Source organism: Scyliorhinus canicula, chromosome 1 (assembly GCF_902713615.1).
Source record: "Scyliorhinus canicula chromosome 1, sScyCan1.1, whole genome shotgun sequence".
NCBI classification, from domain to species: domain Eukaryota; kingdom Metazoa; phylum Chordata; class Chondrichthyes; order Carcharhiniformes; family Scyliorhinidae; genus Scyliorhinus; species Scyliorhinus canicula.
The window spans coordinates 311,209,770-311,235,309 of record NC_052146.1 but is presented as its reverse complement, the minus strand read 5'-3'; the positions used below and the strand labels follow the sequence as shown (position 1 = coordinate 311,235,309).

General features: G+C 51.2%; 1 protein-coding gene across 1 annotated transcript in view; it reads right to left on the bottom strand.

Moving 5' to 3' along the window:
• LOC119965751 (extracellular matrix-binding protein ebh-like) overlaps window positions 1-8,053 on the bottom strand; it is a 155,738-nt gene extending 147,685 nt beyond the window's left edge. Inside the window, exon 1 of the mRNA XM_038796578.1 lies at window positions 8,005-8,053. Coding sequence (XP_038652506.1) covers window positions 8,005-8,053 — 49 coding nt within the window. The remainder of the gene's footprint in view (window positions 1-8,004) is intronic.
• Between the last annotated feature and the right edge of the window lie 17,487 nt (window positions 8,054-25,540).

The following is a 25,540-nucleotide window of genomic DNA, read 5'->3' as shown; positions in this document are numbered from 1 at the left end:
CACATCCTTCTGGTAATGTGGCAACCAGAATTGTGCGTAATATGCCAAGCCTTCTAAGTGTCATGTGAGAGTGCCTTTAAGAAATGGATGTTTAAGCAGTGTACCTTTAAGAAATGCAGTGATGTCAGAGTGTGGGTGGAGCTGGGCTTTAGCTCAGCTATTTTGAAGTTTTTAGTTTCAGTTTGAGAGAGCAGCTGGGAGTGTCTGTGTGTTTTGCTGAGAGCTACAGGAAGGAAACGAGCTGGTCTGGTGATTTCTGTAAATCCAAAGACGATAAATATATTGAATGTAACCTGTTGTGCTCCTATTTTTGAAGGGTTGAAGACTTTTGGATGTGTAAAGGAACAGTTTGCAGGATTGGGTAGTGTTGTATTATTTTTGGGGTTATCTTTGAAGTAAGGGGTGTTAAGAGATCCAATGTTTATTTTAAAAGGTTAAGTTGAGTTCATGGAATAAACATTGTTTTGTTTTAAAACCCACGTGTCCATAATTGTAATACCACACCTGGAGACCAAGCCGTGTGCTTCAAAAGCAACAATCCATTAAAGCGGGGGGGGCGGGGTTGGGGTTGGTTGGACTCCATGATACATTTTGGGGTTCTGAAAACACCTCTCCCATAACACAAGGTTCTAGACAACTGCTGCCTGACTTGCCAGTTTTTATACTCGATGCCCTGTCCAATGAAGGCAAGCATTCCGTTTGCTTTCTTGAATACCTTGTGCACTTGTGTTGCCACTTTCAAAGATCTGTGGACCTGCACGCCCAGATCTCTCTGACTTTCCATATTCCCAAGAGTTTTGCCCTTTACGGTATATTCCCCCTCTATGTTAGACCTACCAAAATGCATTATCTCATATTTGTCCGGATTAAATTCCATTTGCCATTTCTCTGCGCAAGTCTCCAACCTATCTATGTCCTGCTGTATCCTCTGACAATCCTCAACACAATTGTAGGACAGAGGTAGGAGGTGGGTTTTTTACGCAAAGAGTGGTGAGGCCGTGGAATGCCCTACCTGCAACAGTAGTGAACTCGCCAACATTGAGGGCATTTAAAAGTTTATTGGATAAGCATATGGATGATAAGGGCAAAGTGTAGGTTAGATGGCCTTTAGTTTTTTCCATGTCGGTGCAACATCGAGGGCCGAAGGGCCTGTACTGCGCTGTATCGTTCTATAATTTTACAATCTGCCACTCCCCAACCTTGGGTGTCATTCACAAACTTACTAATCAGACCAGCTTCATTTTCCTCCAAATTGTTTATGTACACCACAAACAGCAGAGGCCCCAGCACCGATCCCTGTGGAACACCACTAGTCACAACCTTCCATTCAGAAAAACACCCTCCTATTGCTACTCTTTGCCTTCTATGACCTAGCCAGTTCTGTATCCATCTTGCCAGCTCACCTCTAATCCTGTGTGACTTCACCTTTTGTACCAGTCTGCCATGAGGCACCTTGCCAAAGGCAAGTCCATGTAAACAACATCCAACACCCTCCCCTCATCAATCATCTTTGTCACCTCCTCAAAATACTTAATCAAGTTAGTGAGGCACGACTTCTAATTCACAAAACCATGCTGTCTCTCGCTAATGAGTCAATTTGTTTGAAAAACTAGAAGCAGAGAACACAATCTCAGACTAAAGGGATGATCCTTTAAAACAGAGATGAGGAGGGATTTCTTCAGCCAGAGGATGGTGAATCTGTGGAACTCTTTGCCGCAGAAGGCTGTGGAGGGCAAATCACTGAGTGTCTTTAAGACAGAGATAGATATGTTCTTGATTAATAAGGGGATCAGGGGTTATGGGGAGAAGGCAGGAGAATGGGGATGAGAAAACTATCAGCCATGGTTGAATGGCGGAGCAGACTCGATGGGCCGAGTGGCCTAATTCTGCTCCTATGAATTATGGTTTCCAAATGGGTTTAAATCCCGTCCCTGAGAATTCTCTCCAACAATTGACCTACTATCGACATGAGGCTCACCGGCCTATAGGGTCCAGGATTATCCCTGCTACTTTTCTTAAAAAGCCGTACCACATTAGCTATTGGCCAGTCCTCTGGGATCTCACCTGTAGCCAATGAGGATACAAAGATGTCAGTCAAGGCTCCAGCAATTTCCTCCCTTGCTCCCCTCTGTTTAGCACAGGGCTAAATCGCTGGCTTTTAAAGCAGACCAAGGCAGGCCAGCAGCACGGTTCGATTCCCGTACCAGCCTCCCCGAACAGGTGCCGGAATGTGGCGACTAAGGGCTTTTCACAGTAATTTCATTTGAAGCCTACTTGTGACAATAAGCGATTTTCATTTCATTTAATTTAATTTCAGTATTCTGGGGTAAATCCCATCTGGCCCAGGAGACATATCAACCTTAATATCTTTTAAAAGACTCAATACCTCCTCCTTTTCGATGTCAAGATGACCCAGACTGTCCACACACCCTACCCAAGAATCATCTTCCACAAAGTCCCTTTGTTTAATGAGCACTGATGCAAAGTATTCATTTAGTACTCGACCATTTCCTCTCGCCCAACACATAGATTCCCCCCATTGTCCTTAAGTGGTCCAATCCTTTCCCTGACCACCTTCTTGCTTTTTACATTTGAATAAAAAGTTTTGGGATTCGCCATAATCTTTCTTGCCAAGGATTTTTCATGATCCCTCCTAGACCTCCTAATTTCCCGCTTCAGTACCTTCCTACTTTATCCTCCTCAAGCGTTTCGACTGCCCCATCCCTCGAGACCGTACAAAAGTCTCCTTTATTTTGTGACGAGGTTCACAATATCCCTCGTTATCTAAGGCTCCCTAAACTTCCCATACTTACCCTTCATTCTCTCAGGAACTTGACTTTGCTGAATCCTAATCAACTGCCGCTTGAAAGACTCCCACATGTCCGATGTTGATTTATTATCCAACAGCCGCACCCAATCCAAACTCTTCAATTCCTGTCTAATGTTAGCGTAATTTGCCTTTCCGCAGTTTAGCCCCTTAACGCAAGGGTTACCCTCATCCCTGTCCAAATGTACCCTAAAGCATACGGAATTGTGGTCACTACTTCCAAAATGTTCCCCAACTGAAACCTCAACCACCTGTCCAGGCTCATTCCCCAATACCAGGTCCAGTACCGCCCCGTCCCTCGTTGGACTATCTACATATTGCATCAAGAAGGCTTCCTGGATGCTCCTTACAAACTCTGCCCCATCCAAACCCCCAGCACTCAGTGAGTCCAGTCAATAGAGGGGGAGTTAAAATCCCCGACCACAACAACCCTATTGGGATTGGGGGGTGGGGGTGAGTGAGCTTAGGTGGAGTCATCCTTCAGAGGATCGGTGCAGACTCAATGGGCCGAATGGCCTCTTTCTGTACTGTTGGGATACTATGATTCTATGGATTTCAATGGCTCAAGAAGGCAGCAAGAAAATCAATCTGAGACAAACCTGGAGAGGGAAACTACCTGTTAAATTATACAGAAGACCCTGCCTGTAGACCCTGTCTGAAGACCCTGTCTGAAGACCCTGCCTGAAGATCCTGCTTGAAGACCCAGACTGAAGATCCAGCCATGTGGACCCTGCCTGAGGACCCTGCCTGAGGACCCTGCCTGAAGACCCTGTCTGAAGACCCTGTCTGAAGATCCTGCCTGAAGACCCTGCAAGAACATCCTACCTGAAGACCCTGCCTGAAGATCCAGCCATGAGGACCCCTGTATAAAAGCCCTACCTGAAATCCTACCTGGAGCTCCTGTCATGAGGACCCTACCTGAAGTCACTCTCTGAGGATCCTGCCTGATGTGCCTGCCATGAAGGCCCTGCCCGTAGACCCTGCCCGAAATGCTGCCTGAAGACCCTGCCTGAGGACCCTGCCTGAGGACCCTGCCTGAGGACCTTGCCTGAGGACCTTGCCTGAGGACCCTGCCATGAAGACCCTGCCATGAGGACCCTGCCATGAGGACCCTGCCATGAAAGCCCTGCCATGAAGACCCTGCCATGAAGACCCTGCCATGAGGACCCTGCCATGAAGACCCTGCCCGAAGACCCTGCCATGAAGACCCTGCCATGAAGACCCTGCCATGAAGACCCTGCCTGAGGACCCTGCCCGAATACCCTGCCTGAAGACCCCGACTGAGGACATTGCCATGAAGACCCTGCCATGAAGACCCTGCCATGAAGACCCTGCCATGAAGACCCTGCCTGAAGACCCCGACTGAGGACATTGCCATGAAGACCCTGCCATGAAGACCCTGCCATGAAGACCCTGCCATGAGGACCCTGCCATGAGGACCCTGCCATGAAGACCCTGCATGAGGACCTTGCCATCAGGACTCTGTTAAGCAGATTTGCCAATATTGAATGTAGCAGCAAAAAGATATTGGACAGTAGAAAGATAAATGCTTGTCAGCTGTTTTGTATCATGAATGTATCGTGGGCAGCACGGTAGCATAGTGGTTAGCATCAATGCTTCACAGCTCCAGGGTCCCAGGTTCGATTCCCGGCTGGGTCACTGTCTGTGCGGAGTCTGCACGTCCTCCCCCTGTGTGCGTGGGTTTCCTCCGGGTGCTCCGGTTTCCTCCCACAGTCCAAAGATGTGCGGGTTAGGTGGATTGGCCATGCTAAATTGCCCGTAGTGTCCTAAAAAGTAAGGTTAAGGGGGAGTTGTTGGGTTACGGGTATAGGGTGGATACGTGAGTTTGAGTAGGGTGATCATTGCTCGGCACAACATCGAGGGCTGAAGGGCCTGTTCTGTGCTGTACTGTTCTAAATCTAAATCTAAATGAATGAGGGTCGAGTGAACTGTGGGACGTGTCAGAATCATTGGGAAATGAATATTCAATGAAAAGGCAGAGTTTCCAGTGACCCTGTACATCGAGGCAGTAATCAGGACCTAATGAGATCCAGCAATGTACATTGATATAGCATCTGAAGGGCAGCACGGTGGCCTTGTGGTTAGCACAACCGCCTCACGGCGCTGAGGTCCCAGGTTCGATCCCGGCTCTGGGTCACTGTCCGTGTGGAGTTTGCACATTCTCCCCGTGTCTGCGTGGGATTCGCCCCCACAACCCAAAAATGTGCAGAGTAGGTGGATTGGCCACGCTAAATTGCCCCTTAATTGGAAAAAATAATTGGCTAATCTAAAATTAAAAAAAAAAAGATGTAGCATCTGATATATCGCAAAACAGGAATGAAAATCAATCCCAGGATTAAGGTGAGAACTGGAACTGTCTGGTGATACATATTTTAGGATGTGAGCGAGAGAGCAGAGAAGCTTTAGGACTGGAGAGGGAGGGCAGCACAGTGGCACAGTGGTTAGCATTGCTGCCTACGGCGCTGAGGACCCGGGTTCGAATCCCGACCCTGGGTCACTGTCCGTGTGGGGTTTGCACATTCTCCCCGTGTCTGCGTGGGTTTCGCCCCCACAACCCAAACGATGTGCAGGGTAGGTGGATTGGCCACGCTAAATTGCTCCTTAATTGGAAAAAATGAATTGGGTACTCTAAATTTATTTTTAAAAATGACTGGAGAGGGACCATCGTCACATCTAGAGACAGACTTAACCAGGCTAATTGTAGGTCGGGTCGTTTGACCTCTGTGGGGTGGAAAATGTTACCCAGAATATGTGAGAGTGTGGGACGCGCTACCACAGAGAGGGGCTGAGGGGATTGGCCGCATTTCAGGGGAGTTAGTTGGACACATAAAGGGAAAGGAATAAATGGGTGAGCTGATTGAGGTACGAGAGGGGCGCCGTGTGGAGCATAAACACCAGTGATGACCTGTCACACTAAATGACCTTTCCCTTTGCTGAACAAAATGATGAAATGTCTGGGTGAAAAGAACATTTCAGAAGCAGCCAATATGGAGTTCAGAAAAGAAGGTTTTGTCCTTTGAAGCATAAACATAAATCGCCGATGGTGAAATGCGTCTTTTACAAGTTACCACATGGGAAACTGTTGGAGAAGGTGCGTGGAATTCAGAGGAGGTAAACCACAGTACGAATTATTGAGAAGGGAGTAAAACAAGAGTTTAGGGATTGAAGACAGTGATGTCTGACCCTGTACAAATCCCCACTGAGAGTTTCCTGTTTGCTGTCCTTAATCATTCTACCTCACTGAGATACTTTATAATCATTTCCAGTTCCTCTTCACACTGTCAGGTTTTAGAATGGGCTGAGGTCATCCCATATTCAGAGTTTCTGGGTGATTTATATTGGTTTTGTTTATTCGTTCACACCATGTGGACCTCGCTGGCTGGGCCAGCGTTTATTGCCCATCCCTGAGAGGGGCACGGTAGCACAGTGGTTAGCACAGTTGCTTCACAGCTCCAGGGTCCCAGGTTCGATCCCCAGCTTGGGTCACTGTCTGTGTGGAGTCTGCACATTCTGCGCCCGTGTCTGTGTGGGTTTCCTCCGGGTGCTCCGGTTTCCTCCCACAAGTCCTGAAAGACGTGCTATTAGGTAAATTGGACATTCTGAATTCTCCCTCTGTGTACCCGAACAGGCGCCGGAGTGTGGCGACTCGGGGCTTTTCACAGTAACTTCATTGCAGTGTTAATGTCAGCCTGCTTGTGACAATAAAGATTATTATTATTTAAAGAGTTAACCACATTGCTGTGGGTCTGGAGTCACATGTAGGCCAGACCGGGTAAGGGCGGCAGGTTTCCCCTTCCCTAAAGGAAATTAGTGACCCAGATGGGTTTTTATGACAATCGTTTCGTGGTCATCATTCGACTTTTAATCCCAGACTTAGCTTTTTTTACTGAATTCAAATTCCAACATCTGCAGTGGTGGGATTTGAACCTGGGCCCCCAGAACATTGCCCTGGGTCTCTGGATTACTAGCCCAGTGACAATACCACCACACCACTGCTTCCCCTGCGCACTGAGATAAATTACCATCTCCTGTGTGACCAGCAAGGGCAGAGCTTGGGGACACAGAATACTCATGCACCCATCGGCCGTCAGAATCTTTGTCGATTCGCAACTTGCTAACTCACACTGTTACTTTGCGCTGTCGAAATTGAGAAATCGTGAAAATGTATACTCACAATTTAACATGCACTTATCCTGCCGTGAGAATATCTACCTGACATTTCCAACCAACCTGGGCTCGGAAGGCAGTCAGACGCTCCCTCATGCTGAAATCGCGTTTGGCGACGGGGCAGAGAATCCGTTTTGAGGCCAATATCGGGAGCAGCGCAGGTTTCTGCGTTCTCCGCTCCCTGAAACGTGCCGATTATCCGCCCCGACTCGCCGAGTTCCCAACGGCGTGGGACTCGTGTGCTCACACCGTCCGGGAACCTCGCGAGGCAGCTGTGGAGTCAGTCCAGCGCAGCCACAGTCGAGGGAGGGCCGGTTCGCGGGAAGGGGGGGGGGGCTTCATTCCAGGCTGGGGACACTGTGGGCGGGCGGTCCGGGGCACGCAAGCGGCCAAAGGGGGGGAGGGCACTACGTCTGCGGTCCAGGTCCGCGGGCTGAATCCACCATGAAGCACGTTGCGGCCGCAGCATGCGTGGCCTGAGAACTGGAAATGCTCAGGGCCGCATCGGCAGCTCGAGCCGCCTCCCCGCTAGCCCCCAGCAAAACAGGGAATCGGTGGCTGTTTTGCATCAGTTTACACGCCGGCGTGGGGACTTAGTCTCCCAAACAGAGAATCCAGCCCATGAGCAGAGAACATACGGAGCAGATACTGGAATTAACCACAAGTGCAATAGGACAGAGGCTGCAAATCTGAAATAAAAGCCGAGCAGTGCAGAGAATACTCTGCCGGCCAGGGAGTAGCGAGGGAGAGCGAGGCAGAGTTCAGCGTTCAGGTCTGTACCAACCCAAACTCTGATGAGAGGACATTGGCCTGAAACACGTTTTCTTCACGGAGGCCGTCTGCTCGCTGAAGCGATTCAGCCGTTTTTATTACTGGAATTCACGCTGGGGAGAGATTTCCGATTGCATGTCCCACATTCGTGGGTGGAACAGTACAAATTCCCATCCTTATTGAACGAGGCACGTCACTAAACTGAGGTACGTACTCACCGACTGTGACAAAGAGGACCAGGGTTATAGCCAGGAGCACCTTACACATCGTTTCAGAATAAAGGTCCTCCCCGAGCCTCTGTAATTTATATGTGGATGAATTTATGTTTGCAAATATGTCGCAGAGTCTGTGGGCATTGTGCAATCTCCAGTTGACCTCGAATGGGGCAGCTGGATGGACAAGGAGTACTGGGTCAAAATGAAATATTACAAATGGAGAGAATCTGTTGGCTGGCCTGCTCATGGGAGTGGATACAAAATGTGCGCCAGAACACACAGTTACTGTCCTCACACGGGCTATCTATCTGTATTGGGTGACATTTAAGTTCAAGGTTCCACATAAAACAAATAGTTCAAGGGAAACACCAGAAATGCTGCTGGTTTTGCTGTTGGACAACACCCGAGGAAGGCATCCCTGCTTGATCAGCACCCTGTCTATTACCTTCAACATTCTCTCCCTCCCCCCCCGACGAACAATGGCAGCCGTGTGGACCATCTACAAGATGCACTGCAGTAACTCACCAAGGCTCCTTAGGCAGCACCTTCCAAACCCACGGCCTCTACCACCTCGAAGGACAAGAGCAGCAGATACCTGGGAACCCCACCACCCGGAGGTTCCCCTCCAAGTCACTCCCCACCCTGACTGGGAAATATATCGCCGTTCCTTCACTGGCATTGAGTTAAAATCCTGAACTCCCTCCCTAACAGCACAGTGGGTGTACCTACAGTTCCAGGTGGTAGCTGTTTTTATTTGCAAGGACCTGTCAATGTGGTAATTTATCTTGTTTGACTAACATGTCTGTATTCAGCTAAATTTAGAGTACCCAATTTATTTTTTCCAATGAAGTGTCAATTTAGCGTGGCCAATCCACCTACTCTGCACATCTTTGGGTTGTGGGGGCGAAACGCACGCAAACACGGGGAGAATGTGCAAACTCCACACGGACAGTGACCCCAGAGCCGGGATCGAACCTGGGACCCCAGCGCCGTGAGGCAGCTGTGCTAACCACTGTGCCACCGTGCTGCCCACTCAGCTGTATTATCAACCGTACAGATTTCCAGGCACAGTGGACCAGAGACTGCTTTCAACCTCCAGGCACCTGGACACTGCAGCTGCCTCTGCACCTGGACATCTGGACACTGGGCACTGCATCTGCCTCTGCACCTGGACATCTGGACACTGGGCACTGGACACTGGACACTGGGCACTGCAGCTGGACATCTGGACACTGCAGCTGCCTCTGCACCTGGACATCTGGACACTGGGCACTGGACACTGGGCACTGCAGCTGCCTCTGCACCTGGACACCTGGACACTGCATCTGCCTCTGCACCTGGACATCTGGACACTGCAGCTGCCTCTGGACACTGGGCACTGGACACTGCAGCTGTCTCTGGACACTGGGCACTGGACACTGCAGCTGTCTCTGGACACTGGGCACTGCAGCTGCCTCTGGACACTGGGCACTGGACACTGCAGCTGTCTCTGGACACTGGGCACTGCAGCTGCCTCTGGACACTGGACACTGCATCTGCCTCTGGACACTGGGCACTGGACACTGCATCTGCCTCTGGACACTGGACACTGGACACTGCAGCTGCCTCTGGACACTGGACACTGGGCACTGCAGCTGCCTCTGGACACTGGACACTGGACACTGCATCTGCCTCTGGACACTGGACACTGGGCACTGCAGCTGCCTCTGGACACTGGACACTGGACACTGCAGCTGCCTCTGGACATCTGGACACTGGATTGGATTGGATTTGTTTATTGTCACGTGTACCGAGGTACAGTGAAAAGTATTTTTCTGCAAGCAGCTCAACAGATCATTCAGTACATGGGAAGAAAAGGGAATTAAACAGAATTCAAGAAAATACATGAGAATACATAATAGGGCAACACAATATATACAATGTACTACATAAGCATTGGCATCGGATGAAGCATACAGGGTGTAGTGTTAATGAGGTCAGTCCATAAGAGGGTCATTTAGGAGTCTGGTGACAGTGGGGAAGAAGTTGTTTTTGAGTCTGTTCATGCGTGTTCTCAGACTTCTGAATCTCCTGCCCGGTGGAAGAAGTTGGAAAAGTGAGTAAGCCAGGTGGGAGGGATCCTTGATTATGCTGCCCGCTTTCCCCAGGCAGCGGGAGGTGTAGATGGAGACAATGGATGGGAGGCAGGTTCATGTGATGGACTGGGCGGTATATTCACGACTCTCTGAAGTTTCATGCGGTCCTGGGCCGAGCAGTTGCCATACCAGGCTGTGATGCAGCCCGATAGGATGCTCTCTATAGTGCATCTGTAAAAGTTGGTAAGGTTAATGTGGACATGCCGAATTTCCTTAGTTTCCTGAGGAAGTAAAGGCGCTGTTGTGCTTTCTTGGTGATAGCGTCGACGTGAGTGGACCAGGACAGATTTTTGGTGATGCGCACCCCTAGGAATTTGAAACTGCTAACCATCTCCACCTCGGCCCCGTTGATGCTGACAGGGGTGTGTACAGTACTTTGCTTCCTGAAGTCGATGACCAGCTCTTTAGTTTTGCTGGCATTGAGGGAGAGATTGTTGTTGTTACAACCACTCCACTAGGTTCTCTATCTCCCTCCTGTATTCTGACTCGTCGTTATTCGAGATCCAGCCCACTATGGTCGTATCGTCAGCAAACTTGTAGATGGAGTTGGAACCAAGTTTTGCCACGCAGTCGTGTGTGGACAGGGAATAGAGTAGGGGGCTAAGTACACAGCCTTGCAGGACACCGGTATTGAGGACTATTGTGGAGGAGGTGTTGTCCACCCTACCCTTCCCTCCCTCTCCCCCTACCCTCTCCCCCTCCCCTCCCCTCCCCCTCCCCTCCCCTCCCCCTACCCTCCCCCTCTCCCCCTCCCCGCTCCCCCCCCCCTCCCCTACCCTCCCCTCCCCCTCTCCCCCTCCCCCTCCCTCTCCCCCTCCACCCCTCCCCTCCCCTCCCCCTCCCCTTCCCTCCCCTCCCCCTCCCCCTCCCCTCACCCTCTCCCCCTCCCCCTCCATCCTCCCCTCCCCCTACCCTCCCCTCTCCCCCCTCCCCCTCCCCTACCCTCCCCCTCTCTCCCCTCCCCTCCCCCTCCCCCTCTTCCCCTCCCCCTCCACTCCTCCCCTCCCCTACCCTCCCCTCCCCCTCTCCCCCTCCCCCTCTCCCCCTCCCCCTCCCCTCCACCCCTCACCCTCCCCTTCACCCCTCCCCCTCTCCCCCCTCCCCCTCCCTCTCCCCTCCACCCTTCACCCTCCCCTCACCCCCTCCCTCCATCCTCCCCTCCCCCTACCCTCCCCCTCTCACCCCTCCCCTCCCCCCTTCCCTCCCTCTCCCCCTCCCCCTCCCCCTCCCCTCTCCCCCTCCACTCCCCCTCTCCCTCCCCTCCCCTCCCCCTTCCCTTCCCTCCTCCTCCCCCTACCCTCCCCCTCTCTCCCCTCCCCCTCCACCCCTCCCCCTCACCTCCCCTCCCCCTCTCCCCCTCCCCCTCCCCCTTTCCCCCTCCCCCTCCCCTCCCTCTCCCCTCCCCGCTCCCCCTCCCCTCCCCCTCTCCCCCTTCACTCCCCCTCTCCCTCCCCTCCCCCTCTCCTCCCGTCCAATCCCCTTCCCTCCACCCCTCACCTCCCACTCCTCCCCTCCCCTACCCTCCCCCTCTCCCCTCCCCCTCCCCTCCCCCTCTCCCCCTCCACTCCCCCTCCCCTCTCGCCCCCCCCCCTCCCCCTCCCCCCCCCTCCCCCTCCCCTCCCCCTCCCCTCCCCCTCCCCTCCCGTCCCACCCCTTTCCTCCACCCCTCCCCTCCCTCTCCTCCCCCTCCCCCCCTCCCTTGCCCTCCCCTCCCCTTCCCCTGCCCTCTCCCCTGCCCCCTACTCTCCCCTCTCCCCCTCCCCTCCCCCTCCCCCCCCCCTCCCCTCCCCTTGCCCTCTCCTCCCCCTCCCCTGCCCCCTCCCCTCCCCCTCCCCTCTCCGTGATGTTGCCTGGAATGGAGAGTAGGTCCACACTGCAGACCGACTCTCCATTCCAGACAACATCCTGGTAAATCTCCTTTGCACCTTTTCCAAAGCTTCCACATCCTTCCTAAAATGAGGCGACCAGAACTGCACACAGTACTCCAAATGTGGCCTGACCAAGGTTTTGTACAGCTGCATCATCACCTCACGGCTCTTAAATTCAATCCCTCTTCTAATGAACGCTAGCACACCATAGGCCTTCTTCACAGCTCTATCCACTTGAGTGGCAAATTTCAAAGATCTATGAACATAGACCCCAAGATCTCTCTGCTCCTCCACATTGCCAAGAACCCTACCATTAACCCTACCGTTAACCCTGTATTCCGCATTCATATTTGTCCTTCCAAAATGGACAACCTCACACTTGTCAGGGTTAAACTCCATCTGCCACTTCTCAGCCCAGCTCTGCATCCTATCTATGTCTCTTTGCAGCCAACAACAGCCCTCCTCACTATCCACAACTCCACCAATCTTCGTATCATCTGCAAATTTACTGACCCACCCTTTAACTCCCTTATCCAAGTCATTAATGAAAATCACAAACAGCAGAGGACCCAGAACTGATCCCTGCGGTACGCCACTGGTAACTGGGCTCCAGGTTGAATATTTGCCATCCACCACCACTCTCTGTCTTCTATCGGTTAGCCAGTTTGTTATCCAACTGGCCAACTTTCCCACTATCCCATGCCTCCTTACTTTCTGCATAAGCCTACCATGGGGAACCTTATCAAATGCCTTACTAAAATCCATGTACATTACATCTACTGCTTCACCTTCATCCACATGCTTGGTCACCTCCTCAAAGAAGTCAATAAGACTTACAAGGCAAGAACTACCCCTCACAAATCCGTGCTGACTATCCCTAATCAAGCAATGCCTTTCCAGATGCTCAGAAATACTATCCCTCAGTACGCTTTCCATTACTTTGCCTACCACCGAAGTAAGACTAACTGGCCTGTAATTCCCAGGGTTATCCCTATTCCCTTTATGAACAGGGGCACGACATTTGCCACTCTCCAATCCCCTGGTACCACCCCTGTTGACAGCGAGGACGAAAAGATCATTGCCAACGGCTGTGCAATTTCATTTCTTGCTTCCCATAGAATCCTTGGATATATCCCATCAGGCCCGGGGGACTTGTCTATCCTCAAGTTTTTCAAAACGCCCAATACATCTTCCTTCCTTACAAGTATCTCCTCAAGCTTACCAGTCTGTTTCACACTGTCCTCTCCAACAATATGGCCCCTCTCGTTTGTAAATACTGAAGAAAAATACTTGTTCAAGACCTCTCCTATCTCTTCAGACTCAATACACAATCTCCCGCTACTGTCCTTAATCGGACCTACCCTCGCTCTAGTCATTCTCATATTTCTCACATATGTGTAAAAGGCCTTGGGGTTCTCCTTGATCCGACCTGCCAAAGATTTTTCATGCCCTCTCTTAGCTCTCCTAATCCCTTTCTTCAGTTCCCTCCTGGCTATCTTGTATCCCTCCAACGCCCTGTCTGAACCTTGTTTCCTCAGCCTTACATAAGTCTCCTTCTTCCTGTTAACAAGACATTCAACCTCTCTGTTCAACCATGGTTCCCTCACTCGACCATCTCTTCCCTGCCTGACAGCGTCATACATATCAAGGACACGTAGTATCTGTTCCTTGAACAAGTTCCACATTTCACTTGTGTCCTTCCCTGACAGCCTATGTTCCCAACTTATGCACTTCAATTCTTGTCTGACAGCATTGTATTTACCCTTCCTCCAATTGTAAACCTTGCCCTGTTGCACGCACCTATCCCTCTCCATTACTAAAGTGAAAGTCACAGAATTGTGCTCACTATCTCCAAAATGCTCCCCCACTAACAAATCTATCACTTGCCCTGGTTCATTACCAAGTACTAAATCCAATATGGCCTCCCCTCTGGTCGGACAATCTACATACTGTGTTAGAAAAGCTTCCTGGACACACTGCAGAAACACCACCCCATCCAAACTATTTGATCTAAAGAGTTTCCACTCAATGTTTGGGAAGTTGAAGTTACCCATGACTACTACCCTGTGACTTCTGCACCTTTACAAAATCTGTTTCCCAATCTGTTCCTCCACATCTCTGCTGCTATTGGGGGGCCTATAGAAAACTCCTAACAAGTTGACTGCTCCTTTCCTATTTGTGATTTCAACCCATATTGCCTCAGTAGGCAGATCCCCCTCGAACTGCCTTTCTGCAGCTGTTATACTATCTCTAATTAACAATGCCACCCCCCATCCCCACCTCTTTTACCATCCTCCCTAATCTTGTTGAAAAATCTATAACCAGGAACCTCCAACAACTATTTCTGCCCCTCCTCTATCCAAGTTTCCGTGATGGTCACCACATCGTAGTCCCAAGTACCGATCCATGCCTTAAGTTCACCCACCTTATTCCTGATGCTTCTTGCATTGAAGTATACACACTTCAACCCATCTCCATGCCTGCAAGTACTCTCCTTTGTCAGTGTTACCTTCCCCACTGCGTCACTACACACTTTGGCGTCCTGAATATCGGCTTCCTTATTTGCTGGACTACAAGTCCGGTTCCCATTCCCCTGCCAAATTAGTATAAACCCTCCCGAAGACTACTAGAAAACCTCCCTCCCAGGATATTGGTGCCCCTCTGGTTCAGATGCAACCCGTCCTGCTTGTAAAGGTCCCACCTTCCCCAGAATCGCTCCAATTATCCAAATACCTGAAGCCCTCCCTCCTACACCATTCCAGCAGCCACGTGTTCAACTGCACTCTCTCCCTATTCCTAGCCTCGCTATCACGTGGCACCGGCAACAAACTAGTGATGACAACTCTGTCTGTCCTGGCCTTTAACTTCCAGCCTAACTCTCTAAACTTGTTTATTACCTCCACACCCCTTTTCCTACCTACATCGTTGGTACCAATGTGCACCACGACTTCTGGCTGCTCACCCTCCCCCTTCAGGATCCTGAAGACACGATCCGAGACATCCCTGGCCCTGGCACCCGGGAGGCAACATACCTTCCGGGAGTCTCGCTCGCGACCACAGAATCTCCTATCTATTCCCCTAAGCATTGAATCTCCTATTACTATTGCTTTTCTATTCACCCCCTTTCCCTTCTGAGCCCCAGAGCCAGACTCAGTGCCAGAGACCTGGCCGCTGGGGCCTTCCCCCGGTAGGTCATCCCCCCCAACAGCATCCAAAACGGTATACTTGTTTTGAAGGGGAATGGCCACGAGGGATCCCTGCACTGTCTGCCTGTTAGTTTTCTTTCCCCTGACTGTAACCCAGCTACTCTTGTCCAGTACCTTTGGTGTGGCTACCTCCCTGTAATTATTCTCGATAACCCCCTCTGCCTCCCGGATGATCCGAAGTTCATCCAGCTCCAGCTCCAGTTCCCTAACACGGTCTCTGAGGAGCTGGAGTTGGGTCCACTTCCCGCAGGTATAGTCAGCGGGGACACCAGTGGTATCCCTCACCACCCACATCCTACAGGAGGAGCATGCAACTGCCCTAGTCTCCATCCCCTCTTACTTTACAGAATTAGCTGCCCCTTGGACCAACTGGACCTCCGCCCTCCGACTCTGCTTCCAGTCAGCTGTACTCTAAACTCCTGGCTCCCTTCACGCTCTTTGATAAATATAGGAAATTAAATGTAAGGAGCACCTTACTCCCTCCTCACCTAACTCCCTCAGTCACCAAACTCTCACTGTAGCACTCAAATGCAACAAGCTCAGCACTCCCTCAGTCACCAAACTCTCACTGTAGCACTCAAATGCCACAAGCTCAGCACTCCCTCAGTCACCAAACTCTCACTGTAGCACTCAAATGCACTAAGTTCAGGACTCCAGTGCAAACAAAGTCTGCACTGTAGCTGGATCCTTTTTATACTGTGAATCTAGCCTCGGAAAACTGGCTAATCCAATTAACTAATTAACAAGCTCCAGGTGCAAGTACCTACAAGTTGAACCTTATTTAAAGCTGATCCAAAATTCACCTTCTTCTAAACCAAACAGCAACTTTTAAATTAATTAACTAAATAAAAGAAATACTAGACTTTAAATAAAAATGAACCCTTATACTCCCTCAGTCACCAAACTCTCACTATAGCACTCAAATGCACCAAGTTCAGCACTCCAGTGCAAACGACATGGAGCACACCACGATGACAGGGAGTGGGATAGCTTGATCTTGGTTTCGGACAAAGCTCGGCATAACATCAATGGCCGAAGGGCCTGTTCTGTGCTGTACTGTTCTATGTTCTATTTGTGAATTAATCAATAATTTGTGTATCTTCCTTCAACACTTGACTGCTCCAATGAGTTACAGGCAGCAGATTTATAATTAAAACATTAATAAACTGTTTATTTAAAACAAGAGTAAAAGATGAACATATAATGGAAATAATGGAACAATGGTCTATTAGTCTACCTGTTCCCAAAACACCTTCCCACCCTCCACCCAGACACACACAAGACAGACACACGGTGAATGGGTAGGAAAGGTTGAACAATAACAGGGATTAAGAGGTATGAGAGATTTGAGGATCTCCGTTGCTGAGGTTGAGCTCCTTGTAGGCAGTGAGATCTTCAGCATGAGAGGTGTTGCAAACCGTCGGTGAGTTTGGATCTTTCAAGGACTACCATCCGTTAGAACCCTCGGACTGTAGGTCTTCCTCTGGGGAATTGGCTTCACACAGGAGAGTCAGGTCTGTACAGTTCTATCATGCGACCAGTAGATGGACACTCAGACTCCCCGAGATATTACTGGAGTTTTCCACCTGAGAGTTTACAGCAGATTTTACATCGTCCCTTTCTGTTACCTCCTCAAATAACTCCAGCATGTTAGTGAAACAAGATTTTCCGATTAAAAAATCAATACTGGCTTTCCTTAACTAACCCGCATTTGTCCTGTAGTTTCCCCACCACTGAAATTAAACTGTAGCCATTGGGCTATTTCTCAGTAATAAATAAAAGCAAATTACTACGGATGCTGGAATCTGAAACGAAAGGGAAAATGCTGGAAAATCTCAGCAAGTCTGGCAGCGTCTGTAGGGAGAGAAAACGTTTCGAGTCCGTTGACTCTTTGGCAAAGCTAACAGACAGAGAAAGTGGGAAATATTTATACTGTGGAGTGAGAATGAAAGGTGAGGCATAGCCACAGAAACCCAGAGAAACCGGGTGCTAATGGCCACAGATACCAAGGAGGAAGAGTGTTAATGGCAGTCCCCAGAGAGAACAAAAGATGTGAAAGGCCAAACAGCAGGGAAACTAACATCAGATGTAGATGGGGGGTGGGGGGCGGGGGGGAGCAAAGGGGAGAAAGGGTAAGGAAAGGGGGATAAGATGGGGGGAGTGTAAATATATATAAAGAAAAACAAGAGCGAGAGAAATGGTAAAAGGCAGTTGAAATGAAATGGGATGAAAACAAATGGGTCGAGGTGGGGTAGAGTGAATCATCTGAAGTTATTGAATTCGATGTTGAGACCGGAAGGCTGTAGCTGCCTAACCGGAAGATTTGCGTTGAGCTTCACTGGAACATTGCAGCAGGCCAAGAACAGACATGTGGGAGAAAATGCTGGAAAATCTCAGCAAGTCTGGCAGCATCTGTAGGGAGAGAAAAGGGCTAACGATTCGAGACCGCTAAATTCACTGCTCAACAGTCATGTGGGCATGGGGGCAGGGCTTATTCTCAAACCCGTTTTTGAACAAGGATGTAACATTTGCAGTTCCTCTGGGACCACCGGAGCCGAAAGAAGATTGGAAATTTATAGTCAGTGTCGACGACACTGTAAACCTGGCTTCATAAATAACAGCCAGTTAGATTGATGAAAGGCAAACCACATCTGCCTAAATTGGCTGAAGTGACAGACAGTGAGGGGGTTGGAGTAGATGTGTGTGAGGACTTTCAAAAAGTGATGAATTATCACAAAATAGACTTATTAGCAAAACTGAACCTCCCACAGGATTAAATGGTTGGGATCAGTTTGGAAATAAGCAACTCAGCGAGTTTCCTTAGGCAGCGCCTTGCAAACCCACGACCGCTACCATCTAGAAGGACAAGAGCAGCAGATACCTGGGAACCCCACCACCTGGAGGTTCCCCTCCGACTCACTGACCACCCTGACTGGGAAATATATCGGCCGTTCCTTCACTGTCGCTGGGGCAACATCCTGGAACTCCCTCCCTAACAGCACAGTGGGTGTACCTACACTTTCAGTGGTTCAGGAAGATAACTGACCACCACCTGCTCAAAGGAATCTAGGGATGGGCAACAAATGTTGGCCAAGACACAGCGACGCCCACTTCCCCCAAAATAATAAAATAAACAAATGAAGAGCTGAAATTGGGCAAGGGAGAGAAAGCAGAGGGTTGGGGTGAGTGTTGTTTCTCAGGCTGTAGTGGAGTGTACACTGGTGACCCCCAGAGGTCAGTATTCGGAACGTGGTTCTGTTTCAGATCTATTATGGTCAGGATTTAGGCGTGCAGAGCACAATTTCACAATTTGCAGATGACACAAAAGTCAGATATGTGGCAAAGTGTGAGGAGGATAATAGCAGACTCTCGGAGAGCAAATCCAGGCTGGTGGAATGGACAGACTCCTGGCCTCTGAAATGGTCAATACCTGGTGGGAAGTATATGACGGACAATACAAACCCCAGAGGAGGTAGAATTCTAAAGAGGGTCCCGGAATAGAGAGACCCTGGGGATTTACAAACTCAAATCTTTAGAGATAGCTGAACAAATCGAGAGCTCCCAAACTCTGTATAAACCACTGGGATGCAGACCCGGCTGCAACTTAATCGCCAGTCCTGGGTTTTGCAATTTAGGAAGAATGTTGGGTACTTTGGACAGGAGAGATTGACCAGAACTTTATCAGAGATGAGGAACTTCAGTTATAAGAAGGGACTGGAAAAGGTGGAGTTGGGATCGATTTGACAAAGGTGTTGAACCTTTCCCCATTGAGGGGCAGCAGGGTAGCATGGTGGTTAGCATAAATGCTTCACAGCTCCAGGGTCCCAGGTTCGATTCCTGGCTGGGTCACTGTCTGTGTGGAGTCTGCACGTCCTCCCCCTGTGTGCGTGGGTTTCCTCCGGGTGCTCCGGTTTCCTCCCACAGTCCAAAGATGTGCGGGTTAGGTGGATTGGCCATGCTAAATTGCCCGTAGTGTCCTAATAAAAAAAGTAAGGTTAAGGGGGGGTTGTTGGGTTACGGGTATAGGGTGGATACGTGGGTTTGAGTAGGGTGATCATTACTCGGCACAACATTGAGGGCCGAAGGGCCTGTTCTGTGCTGTACTGTTCTATGTTCTATGTTCTATGTTCTATGACCCTAGAAACCACAACCCGATTTGACAGACAATTAAATTCCTGTAGTCACAGGTTCTAATAATAATAATCGCTTTTTGTCACAAGTCGGCTTCAGTGAAGTTACTGTGTAAAGCCCCTGGTCGCCACTTTCCAGCAACTGTTTGGGGAGGCTGGAAAGGGGAATTGAACATGCGCTGCTGACCTTTTTCTGCATTACAAGCCAGCTGTTTAGCCCACTGTGCTAAACCAGCCTCTGCACCTCTGGAGCACAATGCCCTGCTACCGAGCGCAGTCAGCCAATCAGAGGCTGAGCAGCACCCCCAGCAGTGCCACCGGGAGAGGTGGCCAGTGCTGGAGCTGCAGCAGATCCCAGACCAGCCACAATGGAGGAGTTCTGGAGTGCTGGCGAGCAAGGTTGGGGGCGACGGGATCCAATCAGGCAGGCCCTGGTGAGATGCGGGTTATGGGTGGATGATTAAAGGGCTGGGGATGAGGGTGGGATCTTACAGCCATGCCGGCTATTGCTACTGGGGGTTTCTGGGGGGTGAGCACATGGTACCAGAATCGAAGGGAAAGATTCACATCACAAACATGCAGAGAGGCTGCAAGTTGGACTGAGTGACCTCCCTAAGTGGCAAAGTGCCACTTAACCATCCTGCTGTTGGTAAAATACCAGTGGTGATGAGAAAAGACCCTGAGGTGGCCATTAACTGGCCACTTAAGGGTCTCAATTGGTCTGAGAGGGAGTGGGGTACTCACTCTCTACCCTGCTACTGGTAAAATACCAGCAGAGGTTTCCCATGCCATTCCGCCCGGTTTTAAACCCTGCTCCCCCCTCGCTCCCTCACGTTTCAGCACAGTCATGGGATGGAGTGGGGCAGTGAGGGAAGGTGGGTTGGTCAGCTGAAAATTCCAGCCCTGTCTCAGGGTAGGTATGTCGCAAGATCTGTGACCAGCTGCTTGCCAATGGCCTCGGACAGGAAACAGAGCAGGGACAAAGACAACATTCTGGTTACTGCCTGTACAAACTGAGAGTACGGCCGCATAGAATCCAAATTCCAAATGGTGATCATTAATCAGCAAACTGTAACTCGCAGAAAGCTGCAGGAGAGTCTTGATGCTCACTCACAGCCAGGGAAGGGGTAACACCGGCTCAATTCATGCTCCAGGAAATGGTTAACTCACTTTCCGTCCTCAAGCTTCCCTCGTTTCTAACTGACCGAACTGGGGTTAATCATTCTGATCGCTTGTCCAGACTCCCCAGCCAGAGGAATTAATTTCTCTGGAATTGCTGAGCTGGATTCTCCGGACTCCCAGCCACGTGTATCCAGCGGGGGGGGAGGGGTGCGGAGGTGGGGGGCATGGGGCGCTGTACGCTAACGGCGGGATTCTCTACTCTCGCTGCTTGTTAATGGGATTTCTCATTGTAACCACCCTGGGCACTGCCCACAGGAAAAGTCAATCGCAATGAGCGGAGAATTCCGGCCATTTTATCAACTCCCTTCATTGTATTAATGACCTCACTTAAATCATCACTCAGACCTAAACTCCAGGGAATACAAATCAAGTTAATGGGACCGGAGCTCATAATGTAAACATGCTCATTCTGGTCCTATTCTCCGAAATGTCCCGTTTCCCCAGCTGCCCACCCCCCTTTACCCAGCTCGAGGCCAGTACATCTCTCCTGAGGTCTGATGCCCAGGGGCAGCAGGGTAGCATGGTGGTTAGCATAAATGCTTCACAGCTCCAGGGTCCCAGGTTCGGTTCCCGGCTGGGTCACTGACTGTGCGGAGTCTGCACGTCCTCCTCCGGGTGCTCCGGTTTCCTCCCACAGTCCAAAGACGTGCGGGTTAGGTGGATTGGCCATGATAAATTGCAGTAGTGTCCTAAAAAGTAAGGTTGGGTGGGGGGGGGGGGGGTTGTTGGGTTACGGGTATAGGGTGGATACGTGGGTTTGAGTAGGGTGATCATTGCTCGGCACAACATCGAGGGTCGAAGGGCCTGTTCTGTGCTGTACTGTTCTATGTTCTATGTTAAGTGATGGCAATTACGGTAGCACAGTGGTTAGCACTGTGTCTTCACAGCGCCAGGGTCCCGGGTTCGATTACCCGCTGGGTCACTGTCTGTGTGGAGTCTGCACCGTCTCCCCGTGTTTGCCTGGGTTTCCTCCGGGTGCTCCGGTTTCCTCCCACAGTCCAAAGACGTGCAGGTTAGGGGGATTGGCCATGCTAAATTGCACTGAGTGACCAAAAAAGGTTAGGAGGGGTTATTGGGTTACGGGGATAGGGTGGAAGTGAGGGCTTAAGTGGGTCAGTGCAGACTCGATAGGCCGAATGGCCTCCTTCTGTACTGTATGTTCTATGTTCTCTGGTATTCAAGATGGGCTCTGATCAGCGTCCTATACATCTGAAGAGAGATGGTCTTCGCTTTTGGGCAGCAATGTCACGTCTGGAGAAGATTTCATGAAACACTGGAGATGAAGATTTGACCCAGTTCACTGTCCATTGAACGCGGATGAAGAAGTGGGAGTGCGTCGGTGAGTTCTGGAAAACAGACTGCAGCCAAGGGTCATGATGAGGGAGAGTCTTCAAACGCTGTTCCGATTGTATTCAAGACTTGAATAGATGCTGAACGTCTATTAAATACGATTGGAAATAAGGTGAGGACCAGTTATCTGCAACAACCTCATGTTTCAAAATAATTAGCATTTATTTATTATTTGTATTTATTTAACTGAATACCCAGGGACAGTTAGAGCCACAGAGAGATATTGGGCAGGATTCTCCGACACCCCCCACCGGGTCGGAGAATCGCCGGGGGCCGGTGTGAATCCCGGCCCTGCCGTCTCCCGAAGTCTCCGGCATCAGAGATTCGGCGGGGACGGGAATCGCGCCGTGCCTATCGCCCCCCCCCCCCCCCCGGCGATTCTCCGGCCCGCGATGGGCCGAAGTCCCGGCGCTGTCATGCCGATCCCGTCGACGGGAATTAAACCACCTACCTTACCGGCGGGACCAGGCGGCGCGGGCGGGCTCCGGGGTCCTGGGGGGGGGGGGGGGGGGGGGGTGCGGGGCGATCTGACCCGGGGGGGTGCCCCGACGGTGGTCTGGCCCGTGATCGGGGCCCACCGATTGGAGGGCGGGCCTGTGCAGTGGGGGCTCTCTTTTCCTTCCGCGTTCGCCATAGCCTTCACCATGGCAGACGTGGAAGTGACCCCCTCCCCTGCGCATGTGCGGGGATGACGCCAGCGGCCGCTGACGCTCCGGCGCCTGCGCGGACTTTTGCCGGCCGGCGAAGTCCCTTCGGCCCCGGCTGCCATGGCGCCAAAGGCCATTCCCGCCGGCCGGTGGGGCTCCAACCACTCCGGCGCGGGCCGAGCCCCTCAAGGTTAGGGCTTGGCCCCCAAAGGTGCGGAGACTTCCGCACCATTGGGGCGGCCTGACGCCGGAGTGATTCACGCCACTCCCTCCCGCCGAGACACCCCCCCCCCCCCCCCCCCCCCCCGGCCGGGTAGGGGAGAATCCCGATCACCAAATGCTGGCTCAAAGAGGGAAGGAGTGTCTGAAAGGAATTCGGTGGGATGGAGAGGTTTAGGGAAGGATTTCCTGAGTTTGGAACTCAGACAGCAGTGTACAGTCAGTAATAGCAGAGTGATTAAAATCAGGGTGTTCAAGAGGCCAGAATCAGAGGAGGCAGAGATCTTGGGAGGACTGGAGGAGATTATAGAGATCAGGAGGGGCAAAGGCGTGGAGTGATTTGAAAATTGGAGAATTGAGGAGTTGCTGAACAGCATCAGCCCATGAGAGCCGGGGTGACAGGGGAAGAGGACTTGGTGCGAAGTAGCTCACGGTCAGCTTGAGTTTATAGAGCGGAAGATGGGAAGCACATCGGAATTGTCAAATCGGGAGTTTGACGCATGGATGAGGAATCCAGCGGGAATGTGCAGAGGAAGGATTGTGCGACGATGAGGAGGAAGTGGTAGGTAGTCTTTACGGTGTTGCCAATTTGTGGTCAGATGCTCATTCTGGGCTGAAATGTGGGCCGTAGGTTCAAACAGGGGAGATGGTGATGTTGTGATAATGCCACTGGACTGGAATTATCCAGAAGCTCAGGAGGACACTCTGGGGACATGGGTGCAAATCGCACCATGGCAGCCGGGGAAATTTAAATTAAATGATGGGGAACTGAAAGCTAGTCACAGTTATAGCGACCGTGACAACTGTCGTCAATTGTTGGAAAGAACCATCTGGGTCACTAATGTCCTTTAGGGAAGGAAATCTGCCGTCCTTACCCGGTCTGGCCTACATGTGACTCCAGACCCACAGCAATGTGATTGACTCTTTGCTGCCCTCTGAAATATCCCAGTGTGACAGTTCAAGGGTAATTAGTAATGGGCAACAAATGTTATTCTTTGCCCAGCGATCCCCACATCCCACTGAAAGAATAAATCTGCTCCAGGCCATGAAATGTGCAAAGTCAGTTATCAGGGAATGGGGATAGGAATGGGAACCATGGCCTTTGGTCCTCCCTACATTTAATGCCCCTATAATAGTCCCAGCTCCCTTCAGCCCATTACCCCTACTATCTCCTCACAGTTTACTCATTGTCTGACGTTTTTGGTTATCTGTAAATGCCAGTATCGTTTGTAATTTGATGGAACAGCCCCGACACACACCAGCCATCCCCTCCAATCTCCCCTCACAACCTCCTCCAGCACATTTATTAATCACTATACCCTAAAGACGATTTGGCACCAATCTTGGGATTCTGAGATCATCGTGGGTGAGCAGGAATTCAGCCTCTCACTGGAAAGACGCATTATTAATGGTGATAAATTAACTTAGAACAGCACTCTGGTTGGACATAGAAATTCGAACACTGATTGCTCAACCATAAGACCATAAGACACAGGAGCAGAATTAGGCCATTCGGCCCATTGAGTGTGCTCCGCCATTCAATCATGGCTGATAGTTTTCTCATCCCCATTCTCCTGCCCTCTCCCCATAACCCCTGATCCCCTCATTAATCAAGAATCTATCTATCTCTGTCTTAAAGACACGAGTCTGCGTTGGAGTTTATCCTCCTCGTGTGCAGTTTCCTAATCCCATCTGCCCACCTTGGTCCCAATCGCCCCCCCCCCCCCCCCCCACTTCCCACTTCCCACCTCCCAACAAATGATTATATATTAATATTGGACAATCTGAATCCCATTCCATTCAATCTCAAACCTGTTATTTAAAACCTTCCCTTAGTTATTGCCGCAGGTATTGTTAACTTAGTTATTGCCGCAGGTATTGTTAACTCTATCAGGCCCGGAAACGATCAGTGTCCAGTCACTGCCGTTGCAGTGAATGGGAGCGCTGGCAGTGATAACGGGGGAGACTCACAGATCTACAGATCTACAGAGTGAACGTATCCTCTTTATCGCCCATAGATATGTAACCGGGACTGACCTGCAGCATCATCGCGAAGGAGCTTTACTTTGTGCAGACACATTCTGAGCGACAGAAAGGAGAGAGAACAAACATTAATGGACATTGTCACAGTAAATTGTTGTTTGGAATCACTCAATTTAGTAAGTTTAAGTTTGTTACCATATAAATCAGATTAGCGTCAACCTGGAGATCATCTGATTTCTGTAACAAAATAAAATTGTAAAAATTGGAGAAGAAACGCAAACAGATCGGATTCAACAACACACGGGGTACAGTCGGATTGTGAATGGGGTGGGGGGGGGATTGGGGCGGTGGGGGGGGGCATTGGGGCAGTGGGGGGGATTGGGGGGGTGTGGGGGGGATTGGGGCGGTGGGGGGGGATCGGGGCAGTCGCTGCCGGCCCTCACCGCTCCCGGCCCTCACCGCTCCCGGCCCTCACCTCTCCCGGCCCTCACCGCTCCCGGCCCTCACCGCTGCCTCACCGCTCCCGGCCCTCACCGCTCCCGGCCCTCACCGCTCCCGGCCCTCACCGCTCCCGGCCCTCACCGCTCCCGGCCCTCACCGCTCCCGGCCCTCACCCCTCCCGGCCCTCACCGCTCCCGGCCCTCACCGCTCCCGGCCCTCACCGCTCCCAGCCCTCACCGCTCCCGGCCCTCACCGCTGCCTCACCGCTCCCGGCCCTCACCGCTCCCGGCCCTCACCGCTCCCGGCCCTCACCGCTCCCGGCCCTCACCGCTCCCGGCCCTCACCGCTCCCGGCCCTCACCCCTCCCAGCCCTCACCG